We start from the raw sequence: 25,115 nt of genomic DNA, 5'->3' as shown, positions 1-25,115 counted from the left end.
AATGGAGAGGAATTAGAAGGGCAACATCAAATTTCCAGCTCCCCTTCAGGAACGGGAAAGGAGCAGTAGAGCTGAATTATTCCAAGGTCACACAATACTTGTGTTTCACCAGCGTTCTCCAAAACAAAGGAAAAAGGAAGGCCCCCTCCAATATTTATGGGCAAGTTTGCTGCTTCTTTACTTCAATTTTTATCACTAATTATGGTATTAATAAGAAGTCAGTCGTATAGGTCTCAGAGACAGACAGAGAGATAGATCTCAGACGTCTCACAGTCTTGTAACAGTCAGCAGCTTCTGCCAGGGGATTAATGGGTGAGGAAGAGGACTGACACACATTAAGACATATCAGAAAGATGTGCTGCACAGAAACAGCCCCACAGAGGGACAGCAGCATCTCTTATTGTACCCTAAGCCCGAGATACCACTGCGGACACAGGAAACTCATGTGAGGGCTTTAAATTCTTCCAGCAAGAGGCTCCTCCTAACTCCCATCCCACCCTTCCCATCACGCGTTTCTCCTGACTCAGCAGCTCTGACCAGAGCACAGCCCTGCCCAGGGATCAGACTAAAAGCTCAAAGGGAACACAGTGAACCCATCTCGGATGGTCTGGGAACAACTCAAACCTGGGTCTGCAGAGACGATGGGCAAGACAACCCCATCTTTAAGGAGGTTCGGTCACTGCATTTCAACCAAGTCTGCCACTGCACAAAATTCCTGCAGAAGCCCTTCACCGTAATTTACCTTTTATTCCACCCAAGAGTGAAACTCATAGAAGACACAGAAAGAGAGAAAAAATGCTGTTTGTTCCTTTCCAAACACGAAGCATCTGCCACCCACACATGCAGGGAGGTGCAAAGACTGCGGGCGGGGGGGACGGGGACACGGACACGGGATGGGACGACGGACAGACACGGACAACACACGTGGACACCAGCACTGTGCCACTCCCCATCTCAAAAAGGCCCAACAAAGTACATTTGTGAAAAGAAACAAAACCATCTTATTACCTTTGTGGACATCCAGTCCCTTAAATTAACTGTACACGCTCTTCAAAACCAACACAAAATCGAAGGCACAACATTTAAGCGCCAGAAAACACAGTACTTCACAACTAACTTTGAACACATGCTCGTTGATTTGTTGTTTTCCTCCACATCTCACCAGGCTCCGACTGAGCCGATCCAAATGTGCTGAAAACACAATTACCACTGAGACACCCAGGCAGCAGTGTACCTTCAAAACAGAAGGTTATTTTCAACTGCTTGGTCCTTCTCTTGCTTTGATTTGACAAAGCAATGCATCTTTCTTGAAGGGTACACTGGGATACAAACCTTAACATGTAAAGGTAATTAACCTAAAAAAAGAATAAAATAGCAACTTTGAATTCCTGCAGCAGCTACATTTTAACCTCCTCATGGCCAAATAAGCTAGAGTTATGTGGACAGAAAAAACAAGGTCTCCAAATTCTTTAATTGTTGTCCTTATTTGAAGCCAAATCCATTCCAACAAGACTCCTGTATTACTGAAACATGTACTAATTTCTCTAGTCTCCTATGTTTGCTCCAAGCTGCTTTTATTAATCTTACTCTGCGTTTTTCATTGATGAAAACAGAACACGTTTTACAAGGGATCCTTGAGCTCAATGACACCAAGACGACGAGAGCTGGGTGCACGTGGGGATCTCCATGAAGTCCTATCAGAAAGATGGGGTATTTGATACTGTTCAGGCAGAACAGCCACTACCAGATCCTCAACATCTGAACTCTTCTGCCACTGTAAGTGGCATGCTTTATCTTGAATTCCTGTATCGGGTTATCACAGCTGAGGAGTTTTTGTTTGAACAAATCAAAAAAAGATGACATCCTGTTTTCCGAAACCTCAGATGTACTTTTCAACTTTGACACAATACCGTGATGTTCTCCTTTCAGACCTAGAGACTGCAACCTTATATAAAAACATATGGGATGCTTGTAGCCATTATCAGGCCATTTCACAAGTCTGTCAAGTTGTCATCATCTGGTGAAAGCACTGAATCTTCCACTTCATTAGATGAGTTTCTCGTTTCTTCCATTACTTAACTTTTAGCATATAAATGTTTAGCTATTTTGTATTTTATACTTAGAAATCATCTTGTATGATCGGCTTTAGACAAAAGGAACATGACTCTTTCTGAAACTGGTTCACTAATTTGATACACAGTCCGCTTCCCAGAAGCCTTTAGCTCTAATCTCAGTAATGTATTCCGTTCAGCAAGCCGTGCTCTTCCACCTAGTCATTTATAGCCCTCACTCACTCACTCAATTAGCCTGTTTTTCTACATAGCTGCATAAAAGTCCAGTCTTCCTCCCCTGCCCGTGCTTTCTACCCGCCTGGAAGCCTTTCTCCCCACCACCCCCAGAGCACCACACATCTTGGGAAAAGCATTTGCTGGACTCTGAATTCCTGAGGACCCGTAAGTTGATGCAATAGCACGAGCCTTCTTGCCACAAACTCCAGACATGCCTCCCTCCAAGGCCTGACATTTAGACGTGCATGCCTGAACAAGTCTCGATAACAATTGCTTCCTCATCCCTTCTCTGCTCTCCCCCATTCTCCCACCATCTGAGAGCATGTCTGAAAAAAATAATTCCTTCCACAGAGAAAGGTCAGTACCTAGAAACAGTCTTTTTTTTTTTTTTTATGATACAGACTCAATTTTAAGCCTGTGCTGCGTGATAGCATCTGAAGCTAACTTCCTCCACAGTCCCCTCCCTTCCCCAGCAAGTCTCTTGTTGTTTCTTATCCCCATCTTCAGCTACTCCCAAAAAGGAAGAATGGGAAGGTTTTTTTTTTTTTAAAAATCAAATTAAAAAAGAGAAATGCTTTAACAATGGGGAACAGCAACACAATGAAAAGCAACAGTTTTGTTCAGTACCCGAAGACTGACTCTGAAGTAAGGTATTGCTCTCTTCATGTTACCGTACTGAACCAGGGAAAAGAATTACACTCAACCCATGCCAAATAGCATTACAATTAGTCACAACTGTGCAATACGCTTTTTGAGAGATGCAGGGGAAAAAAAGCATCAGACTTTGCATACGCACTCTCTGCTGCATCAGAAGAGAGAGCCATTAGGAGGCAGACAAAGCAAAATCACACGTATCCAAATGCACTCCTGGTCCTCACCTTATTGGCTCTAATCTGCTTGTAAATGTCTGTTTGCTGCCGGATTCGGTATTCCAGGTCCGAGACGTGGGCTTGGAGCCAATTCCAGCGACTGACGATGGCTGCACGGTCTGCTGCCCATCTCCACTCTGCCCTTCGCCTCCTGGAAAAACAGAGAGGGGAAGGGGGGATTATTTTGAGTGTGATTTTAATTATACAGTCCACAAAAAAACCTAGCAGAACTGACAGATAGATCAAAAGCTACATACTGAATGGCATGACTGATACCATCTAGCCACTGCTAATAATTACCAACCCAACTACAGACGTGCTATACAAGCCATGCCTCCGCAGAGCAACATTAAAACAACTTTTGGTACCCAGTGATTGAAGTCCTGCCTATGCAAGCGTTAAGATTTTATTCCATGCTTAGCTGAACCAGCAGCTCCAGTCCTACCTGGCTACATCTGCCAGATTCACTTTTCCAAGTCTTGGAGAAAAACAAACGCAATCTGCCCTCCCTTCCCTGACTTAGCCTCTTTAAAAGAAAGACCTCTGTCATCAGTCACAAAATACGCCTGAACGCCAGCGCGTACCACATGGCCACAATTAAAACTCAGTGGCAAGTTTCACAACACACTATCATTCAGTTTTAAGAGTAACCACTGTTTGGAGACGAGCAACAGAGCTAACAGCACCTTGCACAAGCTGCTCCCCCGCAACGAGGTGTTGCAAAGGAAAGCAGGCAACAGTAAACTTGATTTCTGCATCTGATGGCTTGACTGAGCAAACAAAGAAGCCAGGAAAAAACATCAGAAAATTACCAAGTGAACGACTCCTCCTGATCTCTGGGGCTCAGAGGCGCAATGTGAGAGAAGCCGAGTGCGTGTGGGTGCATGGGGGGAACCCACACACTTTGCAACTCTTGACTGATCTCCTACCTCCTTTATCTCTGCTGCGAACACAGAGTACAGTTCTGCAGGAGCATAAATATGCTTTCACTAGTGCATGGACTACACCATTGCATTTTACAGCCAACTGTTACAAAAACACCCTTACGCTCTACTACCGCACTCCAGGGCAGAAAGGAACACAAAGACTGCAAGGTACGTATAAATCCACAGCTCTTAGTCTCCCACATTAAAAGCCCTAATATTATGAAAATATACCCTAAGCATCCTGATTCTGGTGGATAAATACTAAGGCTACCCAGAAAGAAAGAAAACCACAACATGGTGCAGAAACAAAGCATCGGCAGAAAGTGCATGCACAAATCCAGTGCCACTGCACAAAGCCTTTGCCACATCTGGATGTTTGTCAATTAAGAAATTAATCACCAAATAATTCCCTTTGCCCAACTCCCCCTCCTTCTGTAGCATTTTTAAACCCAGCAAGAGCACATGGGGCAGGGGAGCTGCAGCAATGTCTGGATTTTTCTTCCAAAATCTAACCAAGTCGTCTTCTGCTGAGATTAACCCGTCTCAAAGCTGAAACCAGCCATTATAGCAAAAGCAGCACGTGGTAAAGGAGATTTACTACCGAAGCACCCCCAGCTGCAGAGATGGTAAGCAACAGCAATAATCAAGTTCTTAGAAAAATCTACACCTCCTGTGCATCTGCCCTTATTTAGGTGTACTGCTACCACATGCACTTGCCAAAAAAAAAAAAAAAAAAAAAAAAAAAAAGAGCAAGCACCAGAGTTATTACAAGTTTCAAACCAACTAATTGAAATACCCTGAAAAGGAGGAGTTGGTTCCCTCAAACTGCAAGTGAAACCCACAAATTTAGAACAAGACACGTTCTCCATATTCTTGCCGGACCTCCTGGCCGCGTGGGCGACGTCGCTTCAGTGCCAATTTAGATGAGGCCAGACTTCCACCAAAACGGGCAATTTTATCTGCTGCCTACAGTGCTCCCAGCCCTCTCCAAGACCATTTTCGAAGCACTTTTAGGAGCTTAAATCCTTCTCTCTGGAATATTTCCCTGTATAAAATGCCTGCTCTATTTTGATCACTGCTGACCTTCTGTTTGGTGGAAATTTTACTATTTATTGTAGATGGATGCCGCAGCAAGGCCAGATCTTAATCCTCCATCAGTTACACCGAGGACACAGTCAGCAGAGCCAAAGACAAAAGGCAGCCAAGGCAGCTGGGCATGGGGGCTGGGTAAAGGTCTGACATAGGCTACCAGCAAGGCAGAGCGACCACAGGGTTAAACTGGTTTATAGTGGGCTGAGCAGTTGCAAACATCACCCCAGCGTCACCCGCAGCTCTAAACCAGATCTCTGGCCCTGTCATGCTTTACTCTGTTCCAAGAAGGATAATGCCTTGCAAGCTTTATGGTCGCTCCTCCCCACAAGGGATCTCCAGTCGGAGCCTAAATGGCACGAAATCCCCTCCACGACATCGGAGGGTAGAAGGGCAGTGTTTGGGAAGCAGATCTCCCTTATCTCGCAGAGACCTTTCCCTGAGCATCACTGGAAAAGCAGCGCTGCTCTGACTCAATCACCCGCAAGACTGACAGCATTTTCACGTTGTAGTTTCCCACGAGACTTTCCAGAACACCTTACTTCTCTGCCAGCCAAGTTTCAGTGAAATTCTACCATACTCTCATTTCAGAAGTTAAGAACAATTTTACTGGAGAAGAGTTCATCTTTTTTTTATAGCTTAAAACCAAGAAAGATCTCTGCAATGGCTGTGTTTGCTATTATGGCATCTTCAGCATTTGTGGATGCAATAGGCTATCTGGACCCCTAGAAAGTGTAGGGCTCTAAGACAGATCTCATCAGGCTTCAATTTGCTCTCTGAGGATCCATGTAGCAATGGAAATTGTTTTTAGAAATATCAAAAGCTGCTGAGAGCACCTCCAAACTACCAGCTCCCTTGTTTGCCTCTGCAACATTATAAAGCACCTATGCCTGCTGGAACAATACTGGCCTGCTCCGTTAAATACAACTCATTCTTTTACTCAGATTACACAGAAATTAAGTATAAAAACCACCTTACACCCATTTAGATTCCTAAGTGACATGGCAGCGTAAGCAGCAGCAGCCCTGCTCTTCACCTTAAAATCAGGACACATCCTACCCCAGAAAAACCCACTGGATTTAAACCAAAAATAAACCAAGAAAGTGAAACACAGTAACGTATACTTCACCCTCTGACACCCTGCGGCATAGGTGGAGGAGGGGAAGATACATAATGATGGCTCAGCCACACTTTCCAAAACAGTATTGAGCGTAGTGTGGTCCTCTATATTTAGAATTAAGCCTTTTTCAGAGCCTGTTCAATTCCACCCTTTGCTGCGATGTGCTGTCAGCAACATATATGTGTTTTCCTCATGTAGATCAGTCTTTGGGTAACAAGCTATATAGCTTCTTTAGCTTTAATCTCCATACAAATATTTTGCGAGAATGATTATTTTCTCGACTAGCACTAGAAAGTAGCAACCACACACAAAATACAGCATCTGAAGTAGCTTCAGTCACCACCAGCAGTCACCTGAAACCTCAACCAGACACCCCGCTCTGGGGGGAGGGAAACCCACTTCCTTTCTTTCTAAACATTAGGCACTTTAACATGACAATTAATAAAAGAGTTTATTGCACTTGCCCAAACAGGTTTTGGATTAAGCTGAACAAGAAGACTGAAGAGACGGCCAGATGGCTGCTGAGTGTGGTGTTGCTGCGAGCGGGCTGCATGGCTCATCCTGAGAGTGGGCTTGTCCTTCAAGAGGCAGATCTGGTGCAGGGAGTAATGTGAGCAGCACCAAAGCAGTTAAACACCAAAGCAGTTAAACACCAAAGCAGTTAAACACCAAAGCAGTTAAACTCTGCATCCTCCAAGAGAAACCATTCATCGTGCTGCTGCACGTGTGCTCTGTGCGACTGCACAAAATAAGCTACAGAGGATGGCATGGGACAGCCCCTCCAGCTGGGACAGGAAACAGCACAGAAAATGAATTATTTAAGAGCCTGATCCTTTTAAAAAACAATTTCCCAGGTAGACTCATTCCCCTTCTGCAGGCACCGGTGTGTGCAGGAGAGCGGCCTCAGCAGACGAGGCGACGGGAGCGAGAGCCGCCCCTGGCCTGCGCAGGCCCAGCTGGCACGGCGCTCGGCTTGACCGACAAGGACAGCGTCCTGCAAACTTCAGCAGATGGTGCTTATCGTAAATAGTGCGTGTGTGCAAAATTAGCAGCCTTACATCTCCTTGCGTGGAGGGAACCCACACGTGCCCGGAAGGTGCCCAAGAGGGCCGGGAGGGTGGGACGGTGGAGGAAGAACAAGCGGGGAGCTGAGCCAAGCTCAGCCCGCAGGGTTATAAATACCACGGGAGGCTGCGGGGCTTCATGGGAAGGGGATGAGGGAACAACAGGATCCCTCTCCCCATCCGTGGCAGAAGACCTCAAATCCTGTAGGAAACTACAGGAAGAAACTTCATTAACACAACAAATTCTCAGAAGTAAACACTTCTGCCTAAAAAACAGCTGTTCGTTTAGTATGACAGCAGAAGGGCAGAGGGAAAAAAATAAATCCTGTGTTACCTCAGCCCAAGCCCTTGGGATGGGCTCCAGTCTTTCCCTAAGTAAAAACCAGGCAATTGTGGGTTAAAATTAGTTATCCTAAACGGCAAAGTCAACTCCAGAAAACAAAACCCACCAGCCAGGTGCTCCTGCCAGGCAGCAGCGTCCCCAGTTCGAAGGCGGAAGAGCCAGCGGGACAGAAAGGTGACTGGGTCCCGCTGGGCCGGTGAGCTGCCAAGGGGCAGGGCAGGCCAGCCAGCTCTGCACACCGCAGAGCTTGGCTTCAGCTATTTCAGAAAGGGGTGTGTACTCTCATTTTACTATTTTTTTTTAATAAGCAATATAAATACAGCCCTGCCAATGAACACGGCAACACCTCGGTCGATGCACTTCCATCGGTACAGCCCGTGCTAGACCCGGTTCAGCCGTCTCAGCAGTTGTGGTGCTGTAAAAGCTGTACAAGCTCCATATAGATAAGTCCTACCTAACACAACCTCCACCTAGGATACATGCTTAAAACCAAGCCTACGTATAAAAATCGGTCAAAGTTGTCCACAAAGCACTTCTGGGTGAAGATGCACAGGGATTTTTCCACTTCCAAGGAACGGCACGCCCGTGCCCTCCCACGAGCAGGTTTTACATATTGCCTTAGAGGAAATTCAGGCCCATTGGAGTTCCCTGCTGCTGGCTGGTTTTGTACCAGCAAGTCTTAGGAGATGCAAGTTCATTTTGCTTCTTCTGGACTTCAGAGAAGCTGCGTTGCCTCCCTCCACCACACGCGACCAGTGGTGAGAAGCCCTTGCCAGCCGTCAGCCCGTCTTGCTTTCTGCTGAGTCCACGCAGCTGAACGCCAATGGAGCGGACAGAGACGGCACCAACAAACTGAGGGCATTAGAGATCAGCAGAATTATTTTTCACCAGGAGACTGCCCTACTAAAGGCTCAGCTGCAAAGTGAACAGAGCAGATCCACCACCTGCTGCTAAACCATCCTGATAATGACATGGAGCAGCACAGAAAAATGAAGTTAAAAGATTTCAGATTGAAAAGTTACAGACTGGAGGGGAACTACATATCAGAGCCACTTCTAGGAGTCAGCAGTAATGAATGAGAAGCAGCCGCCAGGCTCTGGAGTGAGATTGTTTCTGCCACCCAGAGCACTTCAGCAAACCCAAATCATCTTGATGTTAAATGAGGAATAACAGGTCGCACTGGAAAAAAAGAGTCGACACCAGGAAGAGAAAGAAATATGACACACAGAAACACTGAAAAACTTTTCACGCAGCCAAGCAGCCTGCGTGGTGAAATAGCAATGGAAGAGATTCATGGTGAAACAGAAAACACTTCTGGCACTGAAGCACGAGCCCGCGGTGAGCTGCGCCACAGCCGCCCTGCCTGCATGCCAGGCAGAGGAGCCAGCGCACGCCGGGGCACATGGCAGATCTGAAAGTCCTCGGCCATGACGCTGCCGGCCTCTCCCTTCCAGATACAGATTAATGCTGCAACATGAGGCAATAAGCTGGAGCTTTCCAGGCACTTTCCATATGGTTCCCCTCCTCCACTATTTACTGGCATATACCCAGGGGCTTTTCTGTCCCCTGAAATGCAGTCACCTACCAGTGCAGAGGCCACTCTATATTTACTCTCCCCTTTCCTACGCAGTTATTCGATGGAAGAAATCACCAAAGATCACCAGGTCTGGTTCAAAGCCCCAGATTTTGAGACCTTCTCCCAAAATACACACCTCAGCCTCTCTCACCTGCCAGAGGCAAGCTGGAAAAGCATTCGATGATTTCATGTAGGAGGTTCACCACGGCACTAGGACATACCGCAAGAGGTGAATAAGATTTCTTGAATAAGACAATTAAGTATCTGTCCACCAAATGAGGCTTCAGTACTAGGAATCAGGAGATGCTTGCCAGATGACCCACAACTGGGGCTCCACTTTGACAGTCCTAAATGTGCCACGCTGTGGGGAGAAGGATTTAGTCTCTAACACCCAGTCGAAACACAGCCGGGTCAATGCTTCACTATCTGAAGGAGAAGGGAGGGAGTGGAGATTGTAACCCATGGAGCTTCCTCTGCAAGACTGCCTGCACAGAGCTGGTTCTTCATGGAGGTCTCCAACCTGATCCACTCTTGTGCTATATGGCCAAATTCTCCTTTTCTTGGGTTGTCCAATGCCACCCCCAACACTGACTTGCTACAGTCCCACCCCAGCACACCACACCCTTTCCCACCGAAGGCATGGCCCCCACTGAAAACCTGGGATTGTTCCAGAGCCACTGTCCACATTCATCCCTTGTGGGTCTAACCAGGCTTCAGATCTGTTGGGGAGGCTTGTCAAAAAAGCAGACTGGGTGCTACTGGTTTGCCATGAACTGCTCCTAACATCCCAGCTGGTTGGCTCTGGACTGAGAAGAACCTGCTTTTGGCCTCATATAGCCCTCCACACACTTGTCCTCTCCCCAAGGAACCAAGAAGAAATACATGCGTGAGATCTCATCATCAGTTACACACATCGCTCCGACTGCACCAGCCAATTTGCAACTGCAGGAAGCCACAGTCCCATCCTGAATTTTGATTCTGCTCCAAAAATCTTTGCACAAGCTGCCTTCCTCTTCCCAGCTCTGTACTCAACTCTGCATCCCACCACTGCCAAAATGCTCAGAGAGCTGCCCAAGTACCAGCACTCGATGCAATTCACGGTTCTTAACTAGAAAAGGGATCTTGCTGCCAGCTACAGCAAAGAAAAACGGGGCACACCAGAGCTAAGTTCCCATTTCCACCTGGGATCTTCAGCAGAGACAAAACCTGCCAACAAACCACAAAAGCAGTTTCAAATATGACAGTTTATGACATTCAGCCATCAACTCTATTAAAGGACAAATCATCCATATTAATTCTGCATGCTTTCCTTGCGTTACCTACCACAAGGCAGCAGCCCCAGGGCAAAGTTTAGTAGTGCGAATGCAATGCAATGCTTCGTGTCCATACTGGTGCAGTGCCTACTCCCGAACAATAGTGAAGTGCCAAGAGAAATCTCATGGTTAAATCAACTCCTGTTGATTCACCAGAAACTGAAAAACATTACCATTAAAACCAGGTTAAAAAAGTTCCCCACTCCCTGTCATCTTTCCCCTTTTCCCTATTCCCCTCATCCCTCTGCTCAAATGCCAGTACTGAAAATAATGTAAACCACTGGGACACTTGCTGTTAGAAGTCCACGCCTGGGACAGCATTACCAGTGCTTACATATCCTGGAAACGCAGGACATGCCCAAGTGAAAAAAGCCACGTCCTCTGCTCACATACACAATTCTGACAACAAAAATCTAAGCGTCATCCCCCAAGCACTACACAAACACAACTTTTCCAATTGCTCTCGTGATCTTTAACTGTGCCTCACTAAAGAAGAAAGAGATATGCACTCAATTCAGCTGCTATTTTCCAGTTTGCTCCTGTCCCTATATATTCAGGTTCATTCCTCAGACCACCAAGCTTTTATTTTTTTTTTTTTTTTACACCAGTGCAAAATCAGATCTATGGGTGGAGCAAGAGTTAAACTCTGCCAAATACACTTGCACGACAATTCCAAGGGAGGAAGAGAAAACCCCACAAGCACTCAAGAACAATCTCATTAGCTGATCATAACATTTCTGCCTGCGAAGAAGCCAAAGTGAACAATTTGTTCAGCTGAACACCCGCCCCCACCCTGTGGACAGAAACATCAGCTTCTGAAGGGCTCTTCTATTCACAGCATGTGCTCGGCACTAATCTAAATCTAGTTCAAACCTCAACTCAGTTCATTCATTCCCGTATTCAGAAAAAACGAAGACCTCTAGAGGCTGGGAGTAAAGAGTTATTTCCACTGTTCCTCGCTGAAAAACCCCCACTGCTCGGGGGATATTTGTGAGCACAAATCCTGAGGCATTTTGCTGCTGAGTAGGGCTAAGCAAGGATGCCAGCTTCTGCCCAAGAGAGAGGGCAGCACTGGCCAGCCGCCAGCAACCCCAGGGCCATGCATAATTTGCATTCAAATAAAAGCAGATCACAACTGCCCTCCTTTTTGATGATGAGGAACCATCCAAACCACTCCACCGGCCACAGCATGCAATGCTTTGTCTACAGAGCAACCATCACTCGGATCAGGATATGAAAGGTTTGTTTTGGCATCTCCAGTTCATTTCTATTAAAAAGGGGGAAAAAAAAAAAAAAGAAAAGAAAAGAAGAAAGAAAAATTGGCCCAGGCCAGCCATTAAAAGATGCCTGGACTCCTGCATAGAAATTATGGCAGGACGAGACCGCACAGCCTGTGGCAACTGCACACAGCAGAATCCAAATTTCTAATACGCCAGTTGCAGAAACGGTGTCTAGCCCACAGCTCAACACTGTATGGCGCTGCGGGTCCCAGCAGCCCCTCAACCCAAGGTGATGCTCCATACTGGAGATAATTTCTCTCCTTCTCACCGTTGCCACCAAAGCCTTTGTCCCCACGCCACTTGCTCATGGCAATTTATCCCCCCAAAATATCCCCAAATCCCTTACTAGCAGAAGGTAAGTGCAGCCCAAGGATCAAAAAACCCCCTTGGATGGGTACAAAACTCAATCTACAAACAGACCTACAGATGGGGAAACAAGAGGGAAATTAAAAATACCAAAGTGAAACAACTGCCAAGGCGAGGGGGCAGGGGACACCCACCCCCCCCCAACCTGCTCATTGCGCAGAAAAAAACAAAGCTAGCAAACCACCTTCACAGCCCTTCCTGCCTACTAACAGATTTTACTGTGATTCAGGACAATTTTAACTACATTAGAAGCTGCATAACAAAAATATACTTGAATCTACTCTTTGAGAAAGAAATTTTCCCCTGAAATAAAGCGTCAGGGGATTATTTATGTTGTTGAACAACATCATCACCATCTACATACCTCAGTATCAGGCTTATCTTAACAAGATTTATACTTTTGAAGTGCAAATGGTTTCAGAAAGTGTCCTTAGAAAAGGAAGTAAAAAAACAAGACACCCTACTAAACTACCCTTCTTCCCTTAAATGTAATACTTTGAAGAAGAATATATGCCATGTAGGAGTAGTCCCAGCAAGCAGGCAGGGAACAAGCCAGCAAATTCTACAGGTACACACACAGAGCTAACAAACTACTCCATTTCTCATCAGGAAACTGAAAATCATTGTTTTATTTACCTCCCATTTTTAGCTCAGAGCAACAACGCAGGCTGGTGAAACACCACCCGTATCACCTGTGGAAACTTTTAACTTTATTTCTCGCACACCCCTGTGCCATGTCCAGGCTCTGGCTGCGCTACACAATGGGAGTTAACAGCCAAAACCAGAGCAGTTCAAGTACCATTCGAAGGTGAAACGCCGTGCTTCCTCAGGCATCATACAAGGCACATCGGCTCCTGCGCTGACGATACAACATTTCATCCCAGTGTGTAACAGCTCGGAGCCCACCACCACCCAGGTTTGGATCCCGCGGTGGTGAGCCGGCAGCGCGGTGACACGCAGCAGCGGTGACTCACGACGTGTCGGTGATGCTGAGTCACTCGCCTTGTCTGTGCTGGCCCTTTCTCAGTCCCATCACAATCCCAAAGGAAACCCACGAACCTCAAGAGCAACACGCAGCAGCCTGGAAATGGGAGAATCGTCTCAAAAAGGTTGAGTAGATCCCTTAATAGGTTTTGGTTTGAAGAACTGGAAGGATGCAATAAACATCATCTGTTTGGATGGTGACTCTGAAATACTCATCAAGGCCATCAGCAAAAGGATCTGTGGGATTTCGGACACCAGCTCCCAAGCAGGGTCTGCACATGATGTCAATATGTTTTGTCCACACAACAGCAGCTCTGCCACAGTTCCCCGCGTTGTGCCATCTCACCTATGGCCAAGCCAAGAGAAACCAAACCATGGCTGGGTTCAACTCTGTGCAGGTAGGTATGAACACTGTGTTCTGTTTTGGGCTCCTTACTACAAAAAGGCCATTGAATGACTCGAGCGTGTCCAGAGAAGGGCAACGGAGCTGGTGCAGGGTCTGGAGCACAGGTCTGATGGGGAGCGGCTGAGGGAACTGGGGGGGTTTAGTCTGGAGAAGAGGAGGCTGAGGGGAGACCTCCTGGCCCTCTGCAACTCCCTGAAAGGAGGGTGCAGAGAGGGGGGATGAGTCTCTTGAGCCAAGGAACCAGCGGCAGAACAAGAGGGAATGGCCTCAAGCTGCGCCAGGGCAGGGTCAGACTGGCTCTTAGGAAGGATTTCTTTGCAGAAGGGGTTGTTGGGCGTTGGAATGGGCTGCCCAGGGCAGGGGGGGAGTCCCCATCCCTGGAGGGGTTGAAGAGTCGTGTTGACCCAGCGCTGAGGGATCTGGTGGAGTTGGGAACGGTCAGGGTGAGGTTCATGGTGGGGCTGGAGGAGCTTCAAGGGCTTTTCCAACCCAGATGATTCTGGGATTCTGTGAAAACAGACCCCAAGGTCCCAAGGGACAGAAATATTTTAACACTCCTGTCCCCTGTGCCAACCCAACAGCATGACTGAGGAAACACCCAATAGGGTGACACAAAGAGGACCCCTTCCAAACAAGGACATGGGAGACAGTCGCTAAGACAACTGGCAGAGAGCAGTAAGGGGTGATGCTTTCCTGGCAGAGCTTCCCATCTCCACTTGGTCCTGCCCGGCAGGAAAACCCCTGCACAGCAGACCCTGCAGCGGTTTGGACTGTGCCGCAGCTGCCCGGGACAGGCATTTAAGCACCTTCCTATCATTTTTCAGAACTTGCCCTCCTCTGCCTCAGCTGACCTGCAGTCCCTCCTCGCTCTTACCAGGCAAGGAAGTGAAGGCAGAGGCCACCAATGGCTCGGTGCTGATCTTCAGTAGGAGTCTCCTGTAAGCACCACGTAATGTGAAACGTGCACTCTCAACTTTGCCAACCTCCACTCAGCTTCCTTCCGTTAATGGGTGAATCCCCAGGGACACAGAAGTGTGAGGGGGAAATACATAGACTAGAAACCACCACGTTGGTGCTGGAGAGCACACCAAGCTTTTCTTGGTTTGGGTTTTTTGTTTCATTATTGTTTTTCATAAGCTTTAAGGCAAAACATTGTGCCACCTTACTAGTGTTCCTCTTAGCCCCTCCATCTCATTCATTCCCAAAGGCCCCTGCAGACAGGATCTCCCCCAGAATGCTCAACTCCCCAAGCGAACATGTATACGCAGAAGCAGCTCCAGCCCTCTGCTCCCAAAAAGCTCACTTCACCCGGTTCCCATGAAGCTCTTGCTCTCCTCTGCTGCCCTACCGCTACCCTCCAGGCTTGCTTAACTTCTTCAGCTACCTCAAGGTGTCACCTGCTTAAAAGAAGGGAAAAAAAAAAAGTCCTAATTTTCCATGAAGCCCAGAAAGACCCCTGATTACAAGAGCTGTGACGTGGTGCACCCATTGACTATAAAGAGATTTCAACAAGTGACTGCCATACCCTTATGATTTCACTTTGAGTTCATGACCAAGGCATAAATCTGGCAGCACGTTGATCAGTCAGAAGCAAAATAGCATGGCCCAGCAGAAGGCTCTGCTCAGACTCAGAACTGGAGTTGAGAGATTTTTTTCTTTCTTAGTTTCCTGAATGCTTTTAAGATCTTTGCTGAAATTCATCACGCTGGTTGCCAGGGCTAGGTCTGAACTTTTGTGATATTTCAAATCCAAGTGCCCCAGATCTTTACGCTATGACATTTATGCAATGCCCCAAGCATTTATTCAGCTGACTGTCTGAAAAACAGCCATTCCAAGCTTTAGCTGCTCTTCAGCCCTTAGCAGCAACAATTGTTCTGTGACAATAGCCTAAAATTCTGATTTTATTCTTTCAGCTATGCCAATGCAAGTACTTTGGCCCATGTCTGAATCCTGTTTCGGTACCCATGAACTATGGAGCAAGATCTGGAGAGAGAAGGGGAAGGCAGGGGAGCAAGCTGGGCACAGGAGGTGGGAATCAGAAGAGCGTGGACACGAAGAGTTGGCTGTTACGCCGGTAAAACCAACTCTCCAGATGCACAGCAGAGCAGCCAGCTGAAAAATACCACACTTATAAGAGAATTTATTGGACCACTTTTTCAATATAGTTCTCCACACGCTCACAAGCAACTATGCAGGCACAGCAGCCAGCAGAATAGCTAATACTGCCAACGCGGAGAATTTGCCTGATCATCATCGTACCAGAAAATGCAAGGCAGTTTGTTACCCCCTGCAGCTAAATCCAGGAACAAGAAGCTTCGTAAGACTATATCATGCATGAAAGGTGTTTATCACTGAACAAAGTTTGCTCCAACTGCAAACCGCTTTCAGTTCATTGGGAATTTTTCCCTTAAAGTACTGATTAATATGCCATTCTCAACAATACGAACTAAGTACTAGGATGCCCATCTTTCTCCCCAAAACGCCTGAAATAGGATTGCTCAAGCTCACAACCAACTTCTTCCAGCAGCATATCCTCCTTTTTGGCAAGTAAGGCCCTTTATCAATATTATAATTTTGCCTACAATAGATTCCTAACAGGTCTGGGTTGCACAGGACAATACAATCATTCCCTTTTTTAGACCTGTATTTTCATTAGAAGTTACACTTCTCCCATTAGAAAACAGGAAGTGGCAGAAGCACTAAGCTAATGGAAATTTTGCTCTTCATTTTTTTCTCCTCTTCACATTAAAGGTGGGATTTCATTAAGAGATTTATAATCTTCCTTTGGCAAACTCAGTAGAGCTAAGGACCAGCAACTCACTTCACTAAAAGGAGGACAGTGCATGGTAACAGAGGCTGGTTCTACCATCTTCACTAACGCATCATGAGCACAACCAGCAACAACTACAAGCCATTTTCTTGAATTTCCTGAAAATAAAGAGGTCCTGAAGTACTTGACAAATCACATAGATTGCAACTCCATTCTAAAACTCTGCTTGCTGTCAAAGCACTAGAGAAGCACGTGCAGGCAGATATACTGGCAAAGACCACAAGCCAAGCATCCCCCAACACACGCCTGTAGAAAACCAGTATCCTCTCTAGGAAACGCTATAAAATAAATAAAGGGACACCCTCAGTCAAAAAACACCTCATGGGCTGGGACAGCCAGGGCTTGCAGCAGCAGTCAACGTTTTCCAAGAAGGTATGCTTGAGCAAACAAGCCACTTCCCAGCTCCTCGTCTCCTTCAACCAGCAACAAGATACCACCTCACACTTGGCAGCACAGGACAACTTGACTTTTTGGACTGCTGTAAACCAAGCTTCCCTGAAATTAATGCAGTTAAAACATCAAAGAAGAGGAGGAAGGGGATATTCAATGTCTTAAATTCTTCAAACAAAAGTAAATGCACAACAGAGAGGAGACAATTACAGCAGAGCAAAGTGTTTGAGAAGTTATTACACTTGTTCAACAGCAAAGTCCTTTGTATGTGTGCAAATAGAGTAGTTTGGTGTCAAAGTGGGGGAGCGCTCACTATAGACCATTAGTAGCACAATCCCTGGGGAAACAAGAATAGAGACTATGCAAATCTATTGTTAAAAGGGAAAATTTATTTCACATTCCTGAGCAGCAGTGTTCCTGGAGCATAACAATTGGTGAGGCCCTTCTGCTGAGTACTGCACATTTTTATGCTCCACAGTAAATCAATATTCCATAATACAGAAACTATGTTAAATTATTGCCAGTGCGAGGACAGCAGCTCAGAGCTCCAGTTGGTGAACAGCATTAACACAACACCGTGTCAGAACAGGACTTATTTGGGACATGCTTTTCATTGTTGAGAAGAGTTTACCGAAGGCACAATTGATGGAATTATTCTCCAGGATGTTAAAACCTTGCAGCTCACACCATAAAGAGAAGAGCACTGGCAAAGGGACTTTCCCGATGGTGCTGCCCTCAACTTCATCAAAACAAGTGCAACTACAGTCACTGCAGTGTCGCAAAGCTTTCCACTCAGGCAGCACCAGCAAGCCAATGTCACAATGAGATATCCAAGAAAAACTCTAGTTAATCTTGAAGTGGAGAACTCCTTGGATCCCCATGCCACAGCTCTCCTTGCAAGAGAAGATGACTACTCCTTCAGTATCTACCCTACTCCTTCAGTATTTACCAAACTTCCCAGCAATGGAGCTGGTAAGAACTCACTATAGACTAACACGGGATGCAGACACCTGCCCAAACTGTCTTCAACTAAGCAACTTCTGATCCCCACCAATCCAAGCAGGATTGAAGTAAGCAGTCCAACAAATAAAACATGCTTTCATTTTCCTCTTGGTTTAGCTTGCAGGAGATAGAATCTTCCTATTCTCCCCCATCCACTACACCTAATAACTACTGACAGGCAGAAGGAACGAGCAGCAGTGGATACTCCAGCCTTTCCAGCAATGAAAATGCAGCTTCAGCCTCTTCACTTTTTATTATGCAGCCGTTAAGACCTAAGGTCAAAGTGTGTTTCGTCATGGATCATAGGGAGGGGGGTGTTTTTGTTTAACTCCACAGGTTTTGCAGTCCAAGATCAAAATGAAACTTCAGGATAAGTGATTACACTGAAGCAGGCTTCTTCTCTAGGCCTGGGAAATTTCTGCACTACTGAGATGACCTCACCCTCCTTATCTGCTCTTTAAGGTCCTGGGAGGAAGAGAAGAGAGCTCTGCAAACACATCTCAAAGTGCAGAATTCCAACATAAAGTCTGTGTTCATAAATACAGCTCTGAGCATCACAAAATTAAGCTCTGCTCTGTACCCAAACCACAAAGGCCTCCTCTTAAAAAGTTTTTTTTCCAGTCTTCCTCCCCACTCAGAGCAAGCAGGTTTTTAAGCTCACACAGAGGCAGAAGTCAAGAAAACACGGATTTGTTTGGACCATGTAGTGACATCAGCACAATATAGGTAGAAGCTGAGAAGGATTTCCACTCATCAGTGCCAAATATGGCTGAAATGGGAGGGGGTGGGCAGAGAGTAAGGGCAAATTAGTGGATTTTAGGGACAGCAAAGGGAGGCATCTCTGATGCGTAACAGCATCAGTGGTATGAATTCACCCATCAGGTGCAGTCCCAGGGCTCCCCAAGCTCCCTGCCTTCCAGGGCAGAAGCAAGAAGCAATCTGCTTCCCAGTCCCATCCGGGAAAGTTGTGCTGCAGGAGGCAGAGGGAACAATCTGCATGTGTGCAACTGCATCTCGTGCCCACTCACTCATGGGCTTGCCCCAATTTCCAAGCCTTCAAATCTTGAGTCACTTCAGAGTTGTAGGAAAAATGAAAATACGTTTTTCTGGCTTGAAACACAGGAAGGTCATCCCCGCTCAAAGTAACAGAAGCACCAGGCCTTTCAGGAAAAGAGAACACCCACTGAATAAAGCTGCAGGTATTCCCTCTGTAGTTGCAGTGCTCCGCTCCGCCGCCGCTCACCACGCAGAGGAGTTTGCAGTAATACATGTACCTACACAGGCATGGCCTAACGCGGTCCCCCAGCAGACAAAGATCGCCTCTTTAGTCTAAAATAGAGCAAGGATAAAGCTACACATCAATATTAAATCTGAAGGTCATTTAGTCAAGGGAAGGGGCAGACGTGCTATTTCTGGCATCGATCCAAGAGAAGTTTCCTCTCTCAACCCAAAGAGCCCTTCCAGTTAACACAGGAATAATACATTCCTGGCCTCCAAGCCCTTTATCTAAGAAATGGAGTAAAATAATTCTGGCTAAAGGACTACTATACAGTACAGGAGCATGAAGAAGTCCAGAGAGAAATGGAAATAGAGAGGGAGAATGACAGGAGACTAATACGAACCACGCTACGTTCAGTTTTGCCTGGAGCCATAGAGAAACACGGCACAAAGCAGCCATGGAGCACTGGGGTGGCATGGGCAGGGAGAAGGGTGTCTGCTTCTGGTGACTTAACGGTGGACAAGCAGCACTGGAGACAGAAGATCAGAAAGCATAAATGAAGGAATTGGCAATTATGTTCCACAGCAAAGGATGGAGGAAGGTTTCAAGGCACTGGATCAAATCTGAGACCAGGATCCCGGTGAGGAGGCAAGGGTAGCTGCTGGGTTTGGGGTAGATAAATTGGGGGCACAAGAGAGAAAGAGCTTTGGGCAGAGCTGTCCTGGAGGGGTGGCAGAGGATGGCCAAAATGCAGCATACTCAGAAGCTGTGAAAATCGAGTTTTATTTCCATTAGAAGAAAGGCACAATTTGCATTGTTTAGCCACGTGAAACCCCTTTTATAACAGATGCTCCGGCGTACAAAGGACTGAAGAAACACAGGATTCAAACATCAAATAGGAGACACAAAAGAGCATCTCTGCTTTCCAAGAAAGGACTGAGCTCTGACCAGGTCGAAGAACCTTCCAGAACAGCAACTCTGGTCACTAATGAATGTCACTAATGAAGGGTTTTCAGGGAACTTCTCATCTCATCTGCATGAAACAAATCGACACATCATGTCATTTCCCTCCGCTAGCGCTTGCTGCAGCTTTCGCACCAGCGGACGTCTGTCAACACCCATGAATTTCTTGGGCATTCCTGGCTCCTTTATCAAGTTTTCCATCAAAAAGCTCATTTAATGAATCTGCAAGTCCCTCTGCACAGAGCACAGTTTAAGAATCACTATTTCAGCCCTTACTATCTTCTGAACGTGTTTGCCAGCAGCAATTAAAACCCAGCAATTTCTGTGATAACAAATTGCTGATTTAACTAGTACAAAAGTCTGCTTCAAGCCAGACCAAAGCTAGGCAGTGCCTTGTACCTGTTTGTGCATCACACACCAGGGCGGTGCAGTACCCTATCACGGGAAGAAGTGTCACTGCTGAGCTGTGATCCGTCTTTTCCGTTTAAGTAACCATAAAACAGATTCATCACCAGCTTCAGTGGGAGCTGGCGAGTGCAGGAGAGCAGGTCATATTGGCAGTAGGTGCATCTAATCAATAACATATGTTGTCTCTGCTGAAGAAACTTTAATTTTGGCTTGCAAAGCTGTTCAGGATAGCCGGGACAGCAGAAAGTAGAAATATTTCACAGAACACAGACCAGAGTGCAGGATGAGGCTGCGGAGGTGGTGAGGGCCGTCCTGCACACCCTCAGCGAGCAGCACAGCACAGGTACAAGGCAGCCCACGCTTCAGCTGAAAAACAAAAGTCGGGATGATCTTCTAGGAAGTGATCGAGACAGAAAGGACCCAACGCTCCACTTGGCAAGCCATCTGAGGGCTGTGGACTGAGTCATGTCAGTCGACATCCTCTCCTCCACCCCTGCTGCATGGTACTGCCCTTCGGTACAAGGATAAAACACCCTTGGCACAAGCGGTTGGGAGTGAAAAAGGGGAAAAGGCCCATTGCTGGAGCTCCACCTGTCCCCTGGACAGAGGACTTCAGTCTCAACGCTGTCAAGCCTCCATCCTTCAACAGAACTCAATGCACTGTAAAACAAGGACCTCCCCCCAAACATAGTTTTATCCACAGGAGGCCTCTGCTACTCACTGTGGGCTGACAAAGGCCTTAATGTTTAAACTTACAGATACCCTATTTATTTTCCTGAAAAGAGTATGGGGTAATTCAAACCCTGAGAGGGCATGCATGCCTTGGAGGGGGAAGGAAGCAGGATCTGAATAAATCCGCAGAGCGCTTTTCTGCAGGGCTGGGAGCTAGGGATGCTAACAAACGCTGGAATCCCTACGTGAACCGTCCGAACTGCAAATCGCTGTTTGCTGGATGAAGCCCCCGAATTGCCATGAGAGCCCGCAGAGGAGAAACCAGCCACCACTCCATGGTGCCCCACTCTCAAGGGCTCCTCAGCGTCGCACGTCCTGACAGTGGCAGCTCGCTGCTGGGTGCCCGCGGTGGCTGTGTGTGGTTCCAGCAGCAGCTACGAGCACCGTGTCCACCCCGGTGAAAGGAGCAGCCGGGACGTGCCAAACAGAGGTGGCCACGCCAAGCCAGTTCGGATGTACGTGGTGGGGCAGATCAGCACAAAGTGGGTTGCTTAACCAGGTTGCTATTTAGATGGCCATGATATCAGCTGCAAAAGTAACACCCAGCTAAAAACCGCATGAGAATGGAGAATGAACAGTTTACACGAGGTCTCTATTTTGCTTGATCATCCCAGAGTTGCACCAGATTTCAGATGTAAGTTTTCCTTTAAAGGGAAAAGCTTGTGGGCACCCCCTTGCTCACATCAGATGGAAGGGTAACGAAGCAAGTTCTTGAAACCAAAGATTCTCATGAAAACAATAAATTCTTAACGGCGTTTCTGCAATCATCATTTATAGCACGTTTACACCTTCAACACAGAAACAACCATTATGATAAGGTGAGAAAAAACTGGCTACATGGGTTTCTTCAAGTGTCACCAAGGGGTGAGGTGGGCATCTGTAGAGGCTTAAGCAGAGATGACACTTAAGTGCTGCCTGTTCTCTCCCTAAACCTGCCTCTCACAATGTTCAAAAATCCACTTAGTTTCAGTCCAGTACTTCAGACAAAGGAATTCCATGATACAAGCTTCAGTTCAACAACTCAAACACAAATTCCCCCACCCTTCTGTTCAGACCATATACAAGTTGCATAGCCAGAGCAAAACAGACCACCAGCACGTCCCAAACTCCACACAAAACAAAACACTCCTACATTTCTCCTAGTTTTTCATAAGACAACGCTACCAAAAAAACCCCCACCCCCACACAGGTTTTAGCTTAGTATATAACAAAAGTTTCATACGAAACACAGCTTTTATTTCAAGTACATACATGCACATACAAACCTTTAACTTGCTTCCACTCTGGAGTGCTCAGAAGGGCAGAGAAATGAATTATGTGATTGCTGAGTGCTTCAAACACTAGCTTAAAAGTTAACGGGCTGGAGAATCAATGCCTGGGTTTTCTCTCCAGTTCTTCTGGTAAGACATCAACATCCCAGCGTGTTCCACTAAATGCCATAATATATTTTCATTACCATCTCCCTCACAACTCTTGGTGTGCTGGGCAAGACACTGCTTTACCCTAGACACCCAGACAGCACACAATTATTCTGCTTACAATGCACAGCTTAAAGTACAAACCTGTTACTGATGTACAATTTTGATCCAAACTCCTTAGATGTCACTCCCTCAATTTGTGACACGTTTTACATCTCTAAAAAAATACTGTGTCCCTGTTACCAAATGGTTATTAGGTCTCTAGTCATGCTTTGGGCAGGGGAGACATGTTTCGGATGATAAACTCTGGATAATGCAGAGTCCAAACAGGTAAAGTCACTACAGAGCCAAAAGGCATCAGCCCGTAAGATTTATAGAAGATGTGAACTATCACTGAGAGCAGAGATATGGAATTAACTCCAGGTGAGCTCCAAGGAGGAAATCCACATCTGACCAGGAAGAAAAGCGAAGGACAGACAAAAAGCAAGAAGGGCAAAAAGTTGACAGCAAAGTCTATATATCCACAGTGAACTATGTGAGACTCTAATACTTGAACTTATTTACTGTATCACACAGGAAAACCTTCCCTTAGGGAGTAGGACACTAGAGTTGTACCACTACAGAATCCTGACTGATGGCCAACATCTGTCTTCCACAGCATGACAGAGTGGTGGGGGGAGGAAGGTGGTCTTACGGTTGAAGAGGCTCAAAGCTGGGACTCCAGTCCTGAATCTGCTAATTCTCTGCTCCATCACAGACTTGTCTTTTGATCCTGGACGCGTTACTTGAGATCTTTTTCTCATCTATAACATGGCCAGAGGAGTTCTGGCTCACCTTCAAGAGTAGCTGTTATCTATGGTGTATTTATTGTCCCAGGCAGAAGACTGCGTTCCACTGTAACCATCAATTTACTACCTTTTTTCTTTTAATTAATTAAACACATGACAAAAAAGTTCCCTCTGATCAAGACAGTGCACTCTCCCAAGCAGAGTGGAGGTCGGTGAGAAAAAACAGAACAAAGGGAGGTTTTTCACCTTGTGTCATCACTAACCATATGGCCGCCCTCTCCAACTGCAAGGGCTGGAGCTTGCAGGCAGGTCTGCCTCTTCTGGAGCAAAATATGTATCTTGTAATCAGTTCTAAACTTGTGTGTGTGTGTATATGGACCATATTTCATTTTTTTGAGATTAAAGAAAAAAGGGAGGGGGTCAGCAGCAGGTTAACAATCCACTCCTTGTAGCAACTCGTAGGCAAGAGCTATTGTTTGGCCTTTTTATTAGTTCAGCTACACGAGGCATCTTCTATGCAAATCTGGGGAGCAGGAATGTGCAGCCGTTTCTATGTCACAACTGGTTACATGCTCCTGGACGCTTTCTCGTTCCCTCCCTGTAGCTCAGGTTCTTCCCAGAGATGCCTTTGCTATTTCATAAAGCTGGGGAAAGGACACGCTTTGTTCAGCAATTCTTTTTGTCCCCTTAGTGCTCCATTTTCTTTCCTCAATGTCTCAAGGAAAAAAAAAAGAAACTAGAAAGCTATAGCTATTCCTCTCCTTTAGTAATCTTGAATATGTTTATTAGCATGCCTGATCTACAAAAGAAAACATATGATCCGATCTACAGCAGCCTACATCAAGGGGTTGCCCCCCCTCTTTTTTTTTTTTTTTTTTCCTTTTTTAAAATAATCCACCCTTCCCCCAAAGCTCCGATTTCACAGTGACCTTGCCAGCCTGTGCATCAGAGACTGGCCAATAATTAGTTTCAAAGGAAGTGGTAAAATTTCCTAGATACATTTGCTGAGAAAGCCCTACGCAGCAGGGGCATGGAAGTCCAGTAAGTTTTCACAATCCTGCCATCCCTTCACAGCCACCTCTGCCTATGTAACATTCAATTATGGCAAAAATAAACAAAACAACACATTATTTGGAAACACATGCACATAAATGTGTGAACAGAGATCCTTAACTGCAGATCCATCACAGGCAAGACAGATCCCTTCCCCACCAGGCAGGCAGGAAATGAAAGGGAGCCGCCTTATCAACACTGCTGTCCTCCTCCCTCTCCCTCTGTTTTTCCCTTTGCTATCTCGAGCAAAAAAGCGTGGATGATATGACACCCTTTCCAGAACAAATCCAGCCATAACTGCATTGTTCCCTATGTGTATGGCACCATCCAACCCTGATTATTTATATTAAGTTTTTTCAACTATTTATACAAGGCATGAAAATATCCCAAACTCAAGAGCAGTCCCTCCCTGCTAGATGAGTTGCTTGGGACACGCGGTCCTGCACTGGAACGCTCCAAGTGTATTAAGGTCCTACTTTATCATGAACACTTACCACGGGCAGAATTGGGGGATTGTTGGCAATTTACTGTTTTTTCTGGAATGTGCAGAGAAGAGCAAGAGAGGAGACATGTCAACGCTGGTTGCTATTGCATTAGCGTATCTCATCACAACCTCGTGTGCTAAAAGCAATTTTACTGCTTCCAGAGTCTGCTGTTGGGCTTCTGGAGTTTGAGACCAGCTGCAGCA

General features: G+C 46.3%; 1 protein-coding gene across 4 annotated transcripts in view; it reads right to left on the bottom strand.

Annotated features, from left to right (window-relative positions):
• Nucleotides 1–25,115, bottom strand: part of KANSL1 (KAT8 regulatory NSL complex subunit 1) — a 101,495-nt gene that overhangs the window by 27,294 nt on the left and 49,086 nt on the right. For all 4 annotated transcript variants that reach the window (XM_074891878.1, XM_074891877.1, XM_074891880.1 and 1 more), the window contains exon 3: nucleotides 3,167–3,308. In XM_074891878.1, coding sequence (XP_074747979.1) covers nucleotides 3,167–3,308 — 142 coding nt within the window. The remainder of the gene's footprint in view (nucleotides 1–3,166; nucleotides 3,309–25,115) is intronic.

This window comes from Strix uralensis, chromosome 22 (assembly GCF_047716275.1).
Source record: "Strix uralensis isolate ZFMK-TIS-50842 chromosome 22, bStrUra1, whole genome shotgun sequence".
In the NCBI taxonomy this organism is placed as follows: Eukaryota; Metazoa; Chordata; class Aves; order Strigiformes; family Strigidae; genus Strix; species Strix uralensis.
The sequence above is the reverse complement of the archived record's forward strand: the minus strand, read 5'-3'. Positions and strand labels throughout refer to the sequence as shown.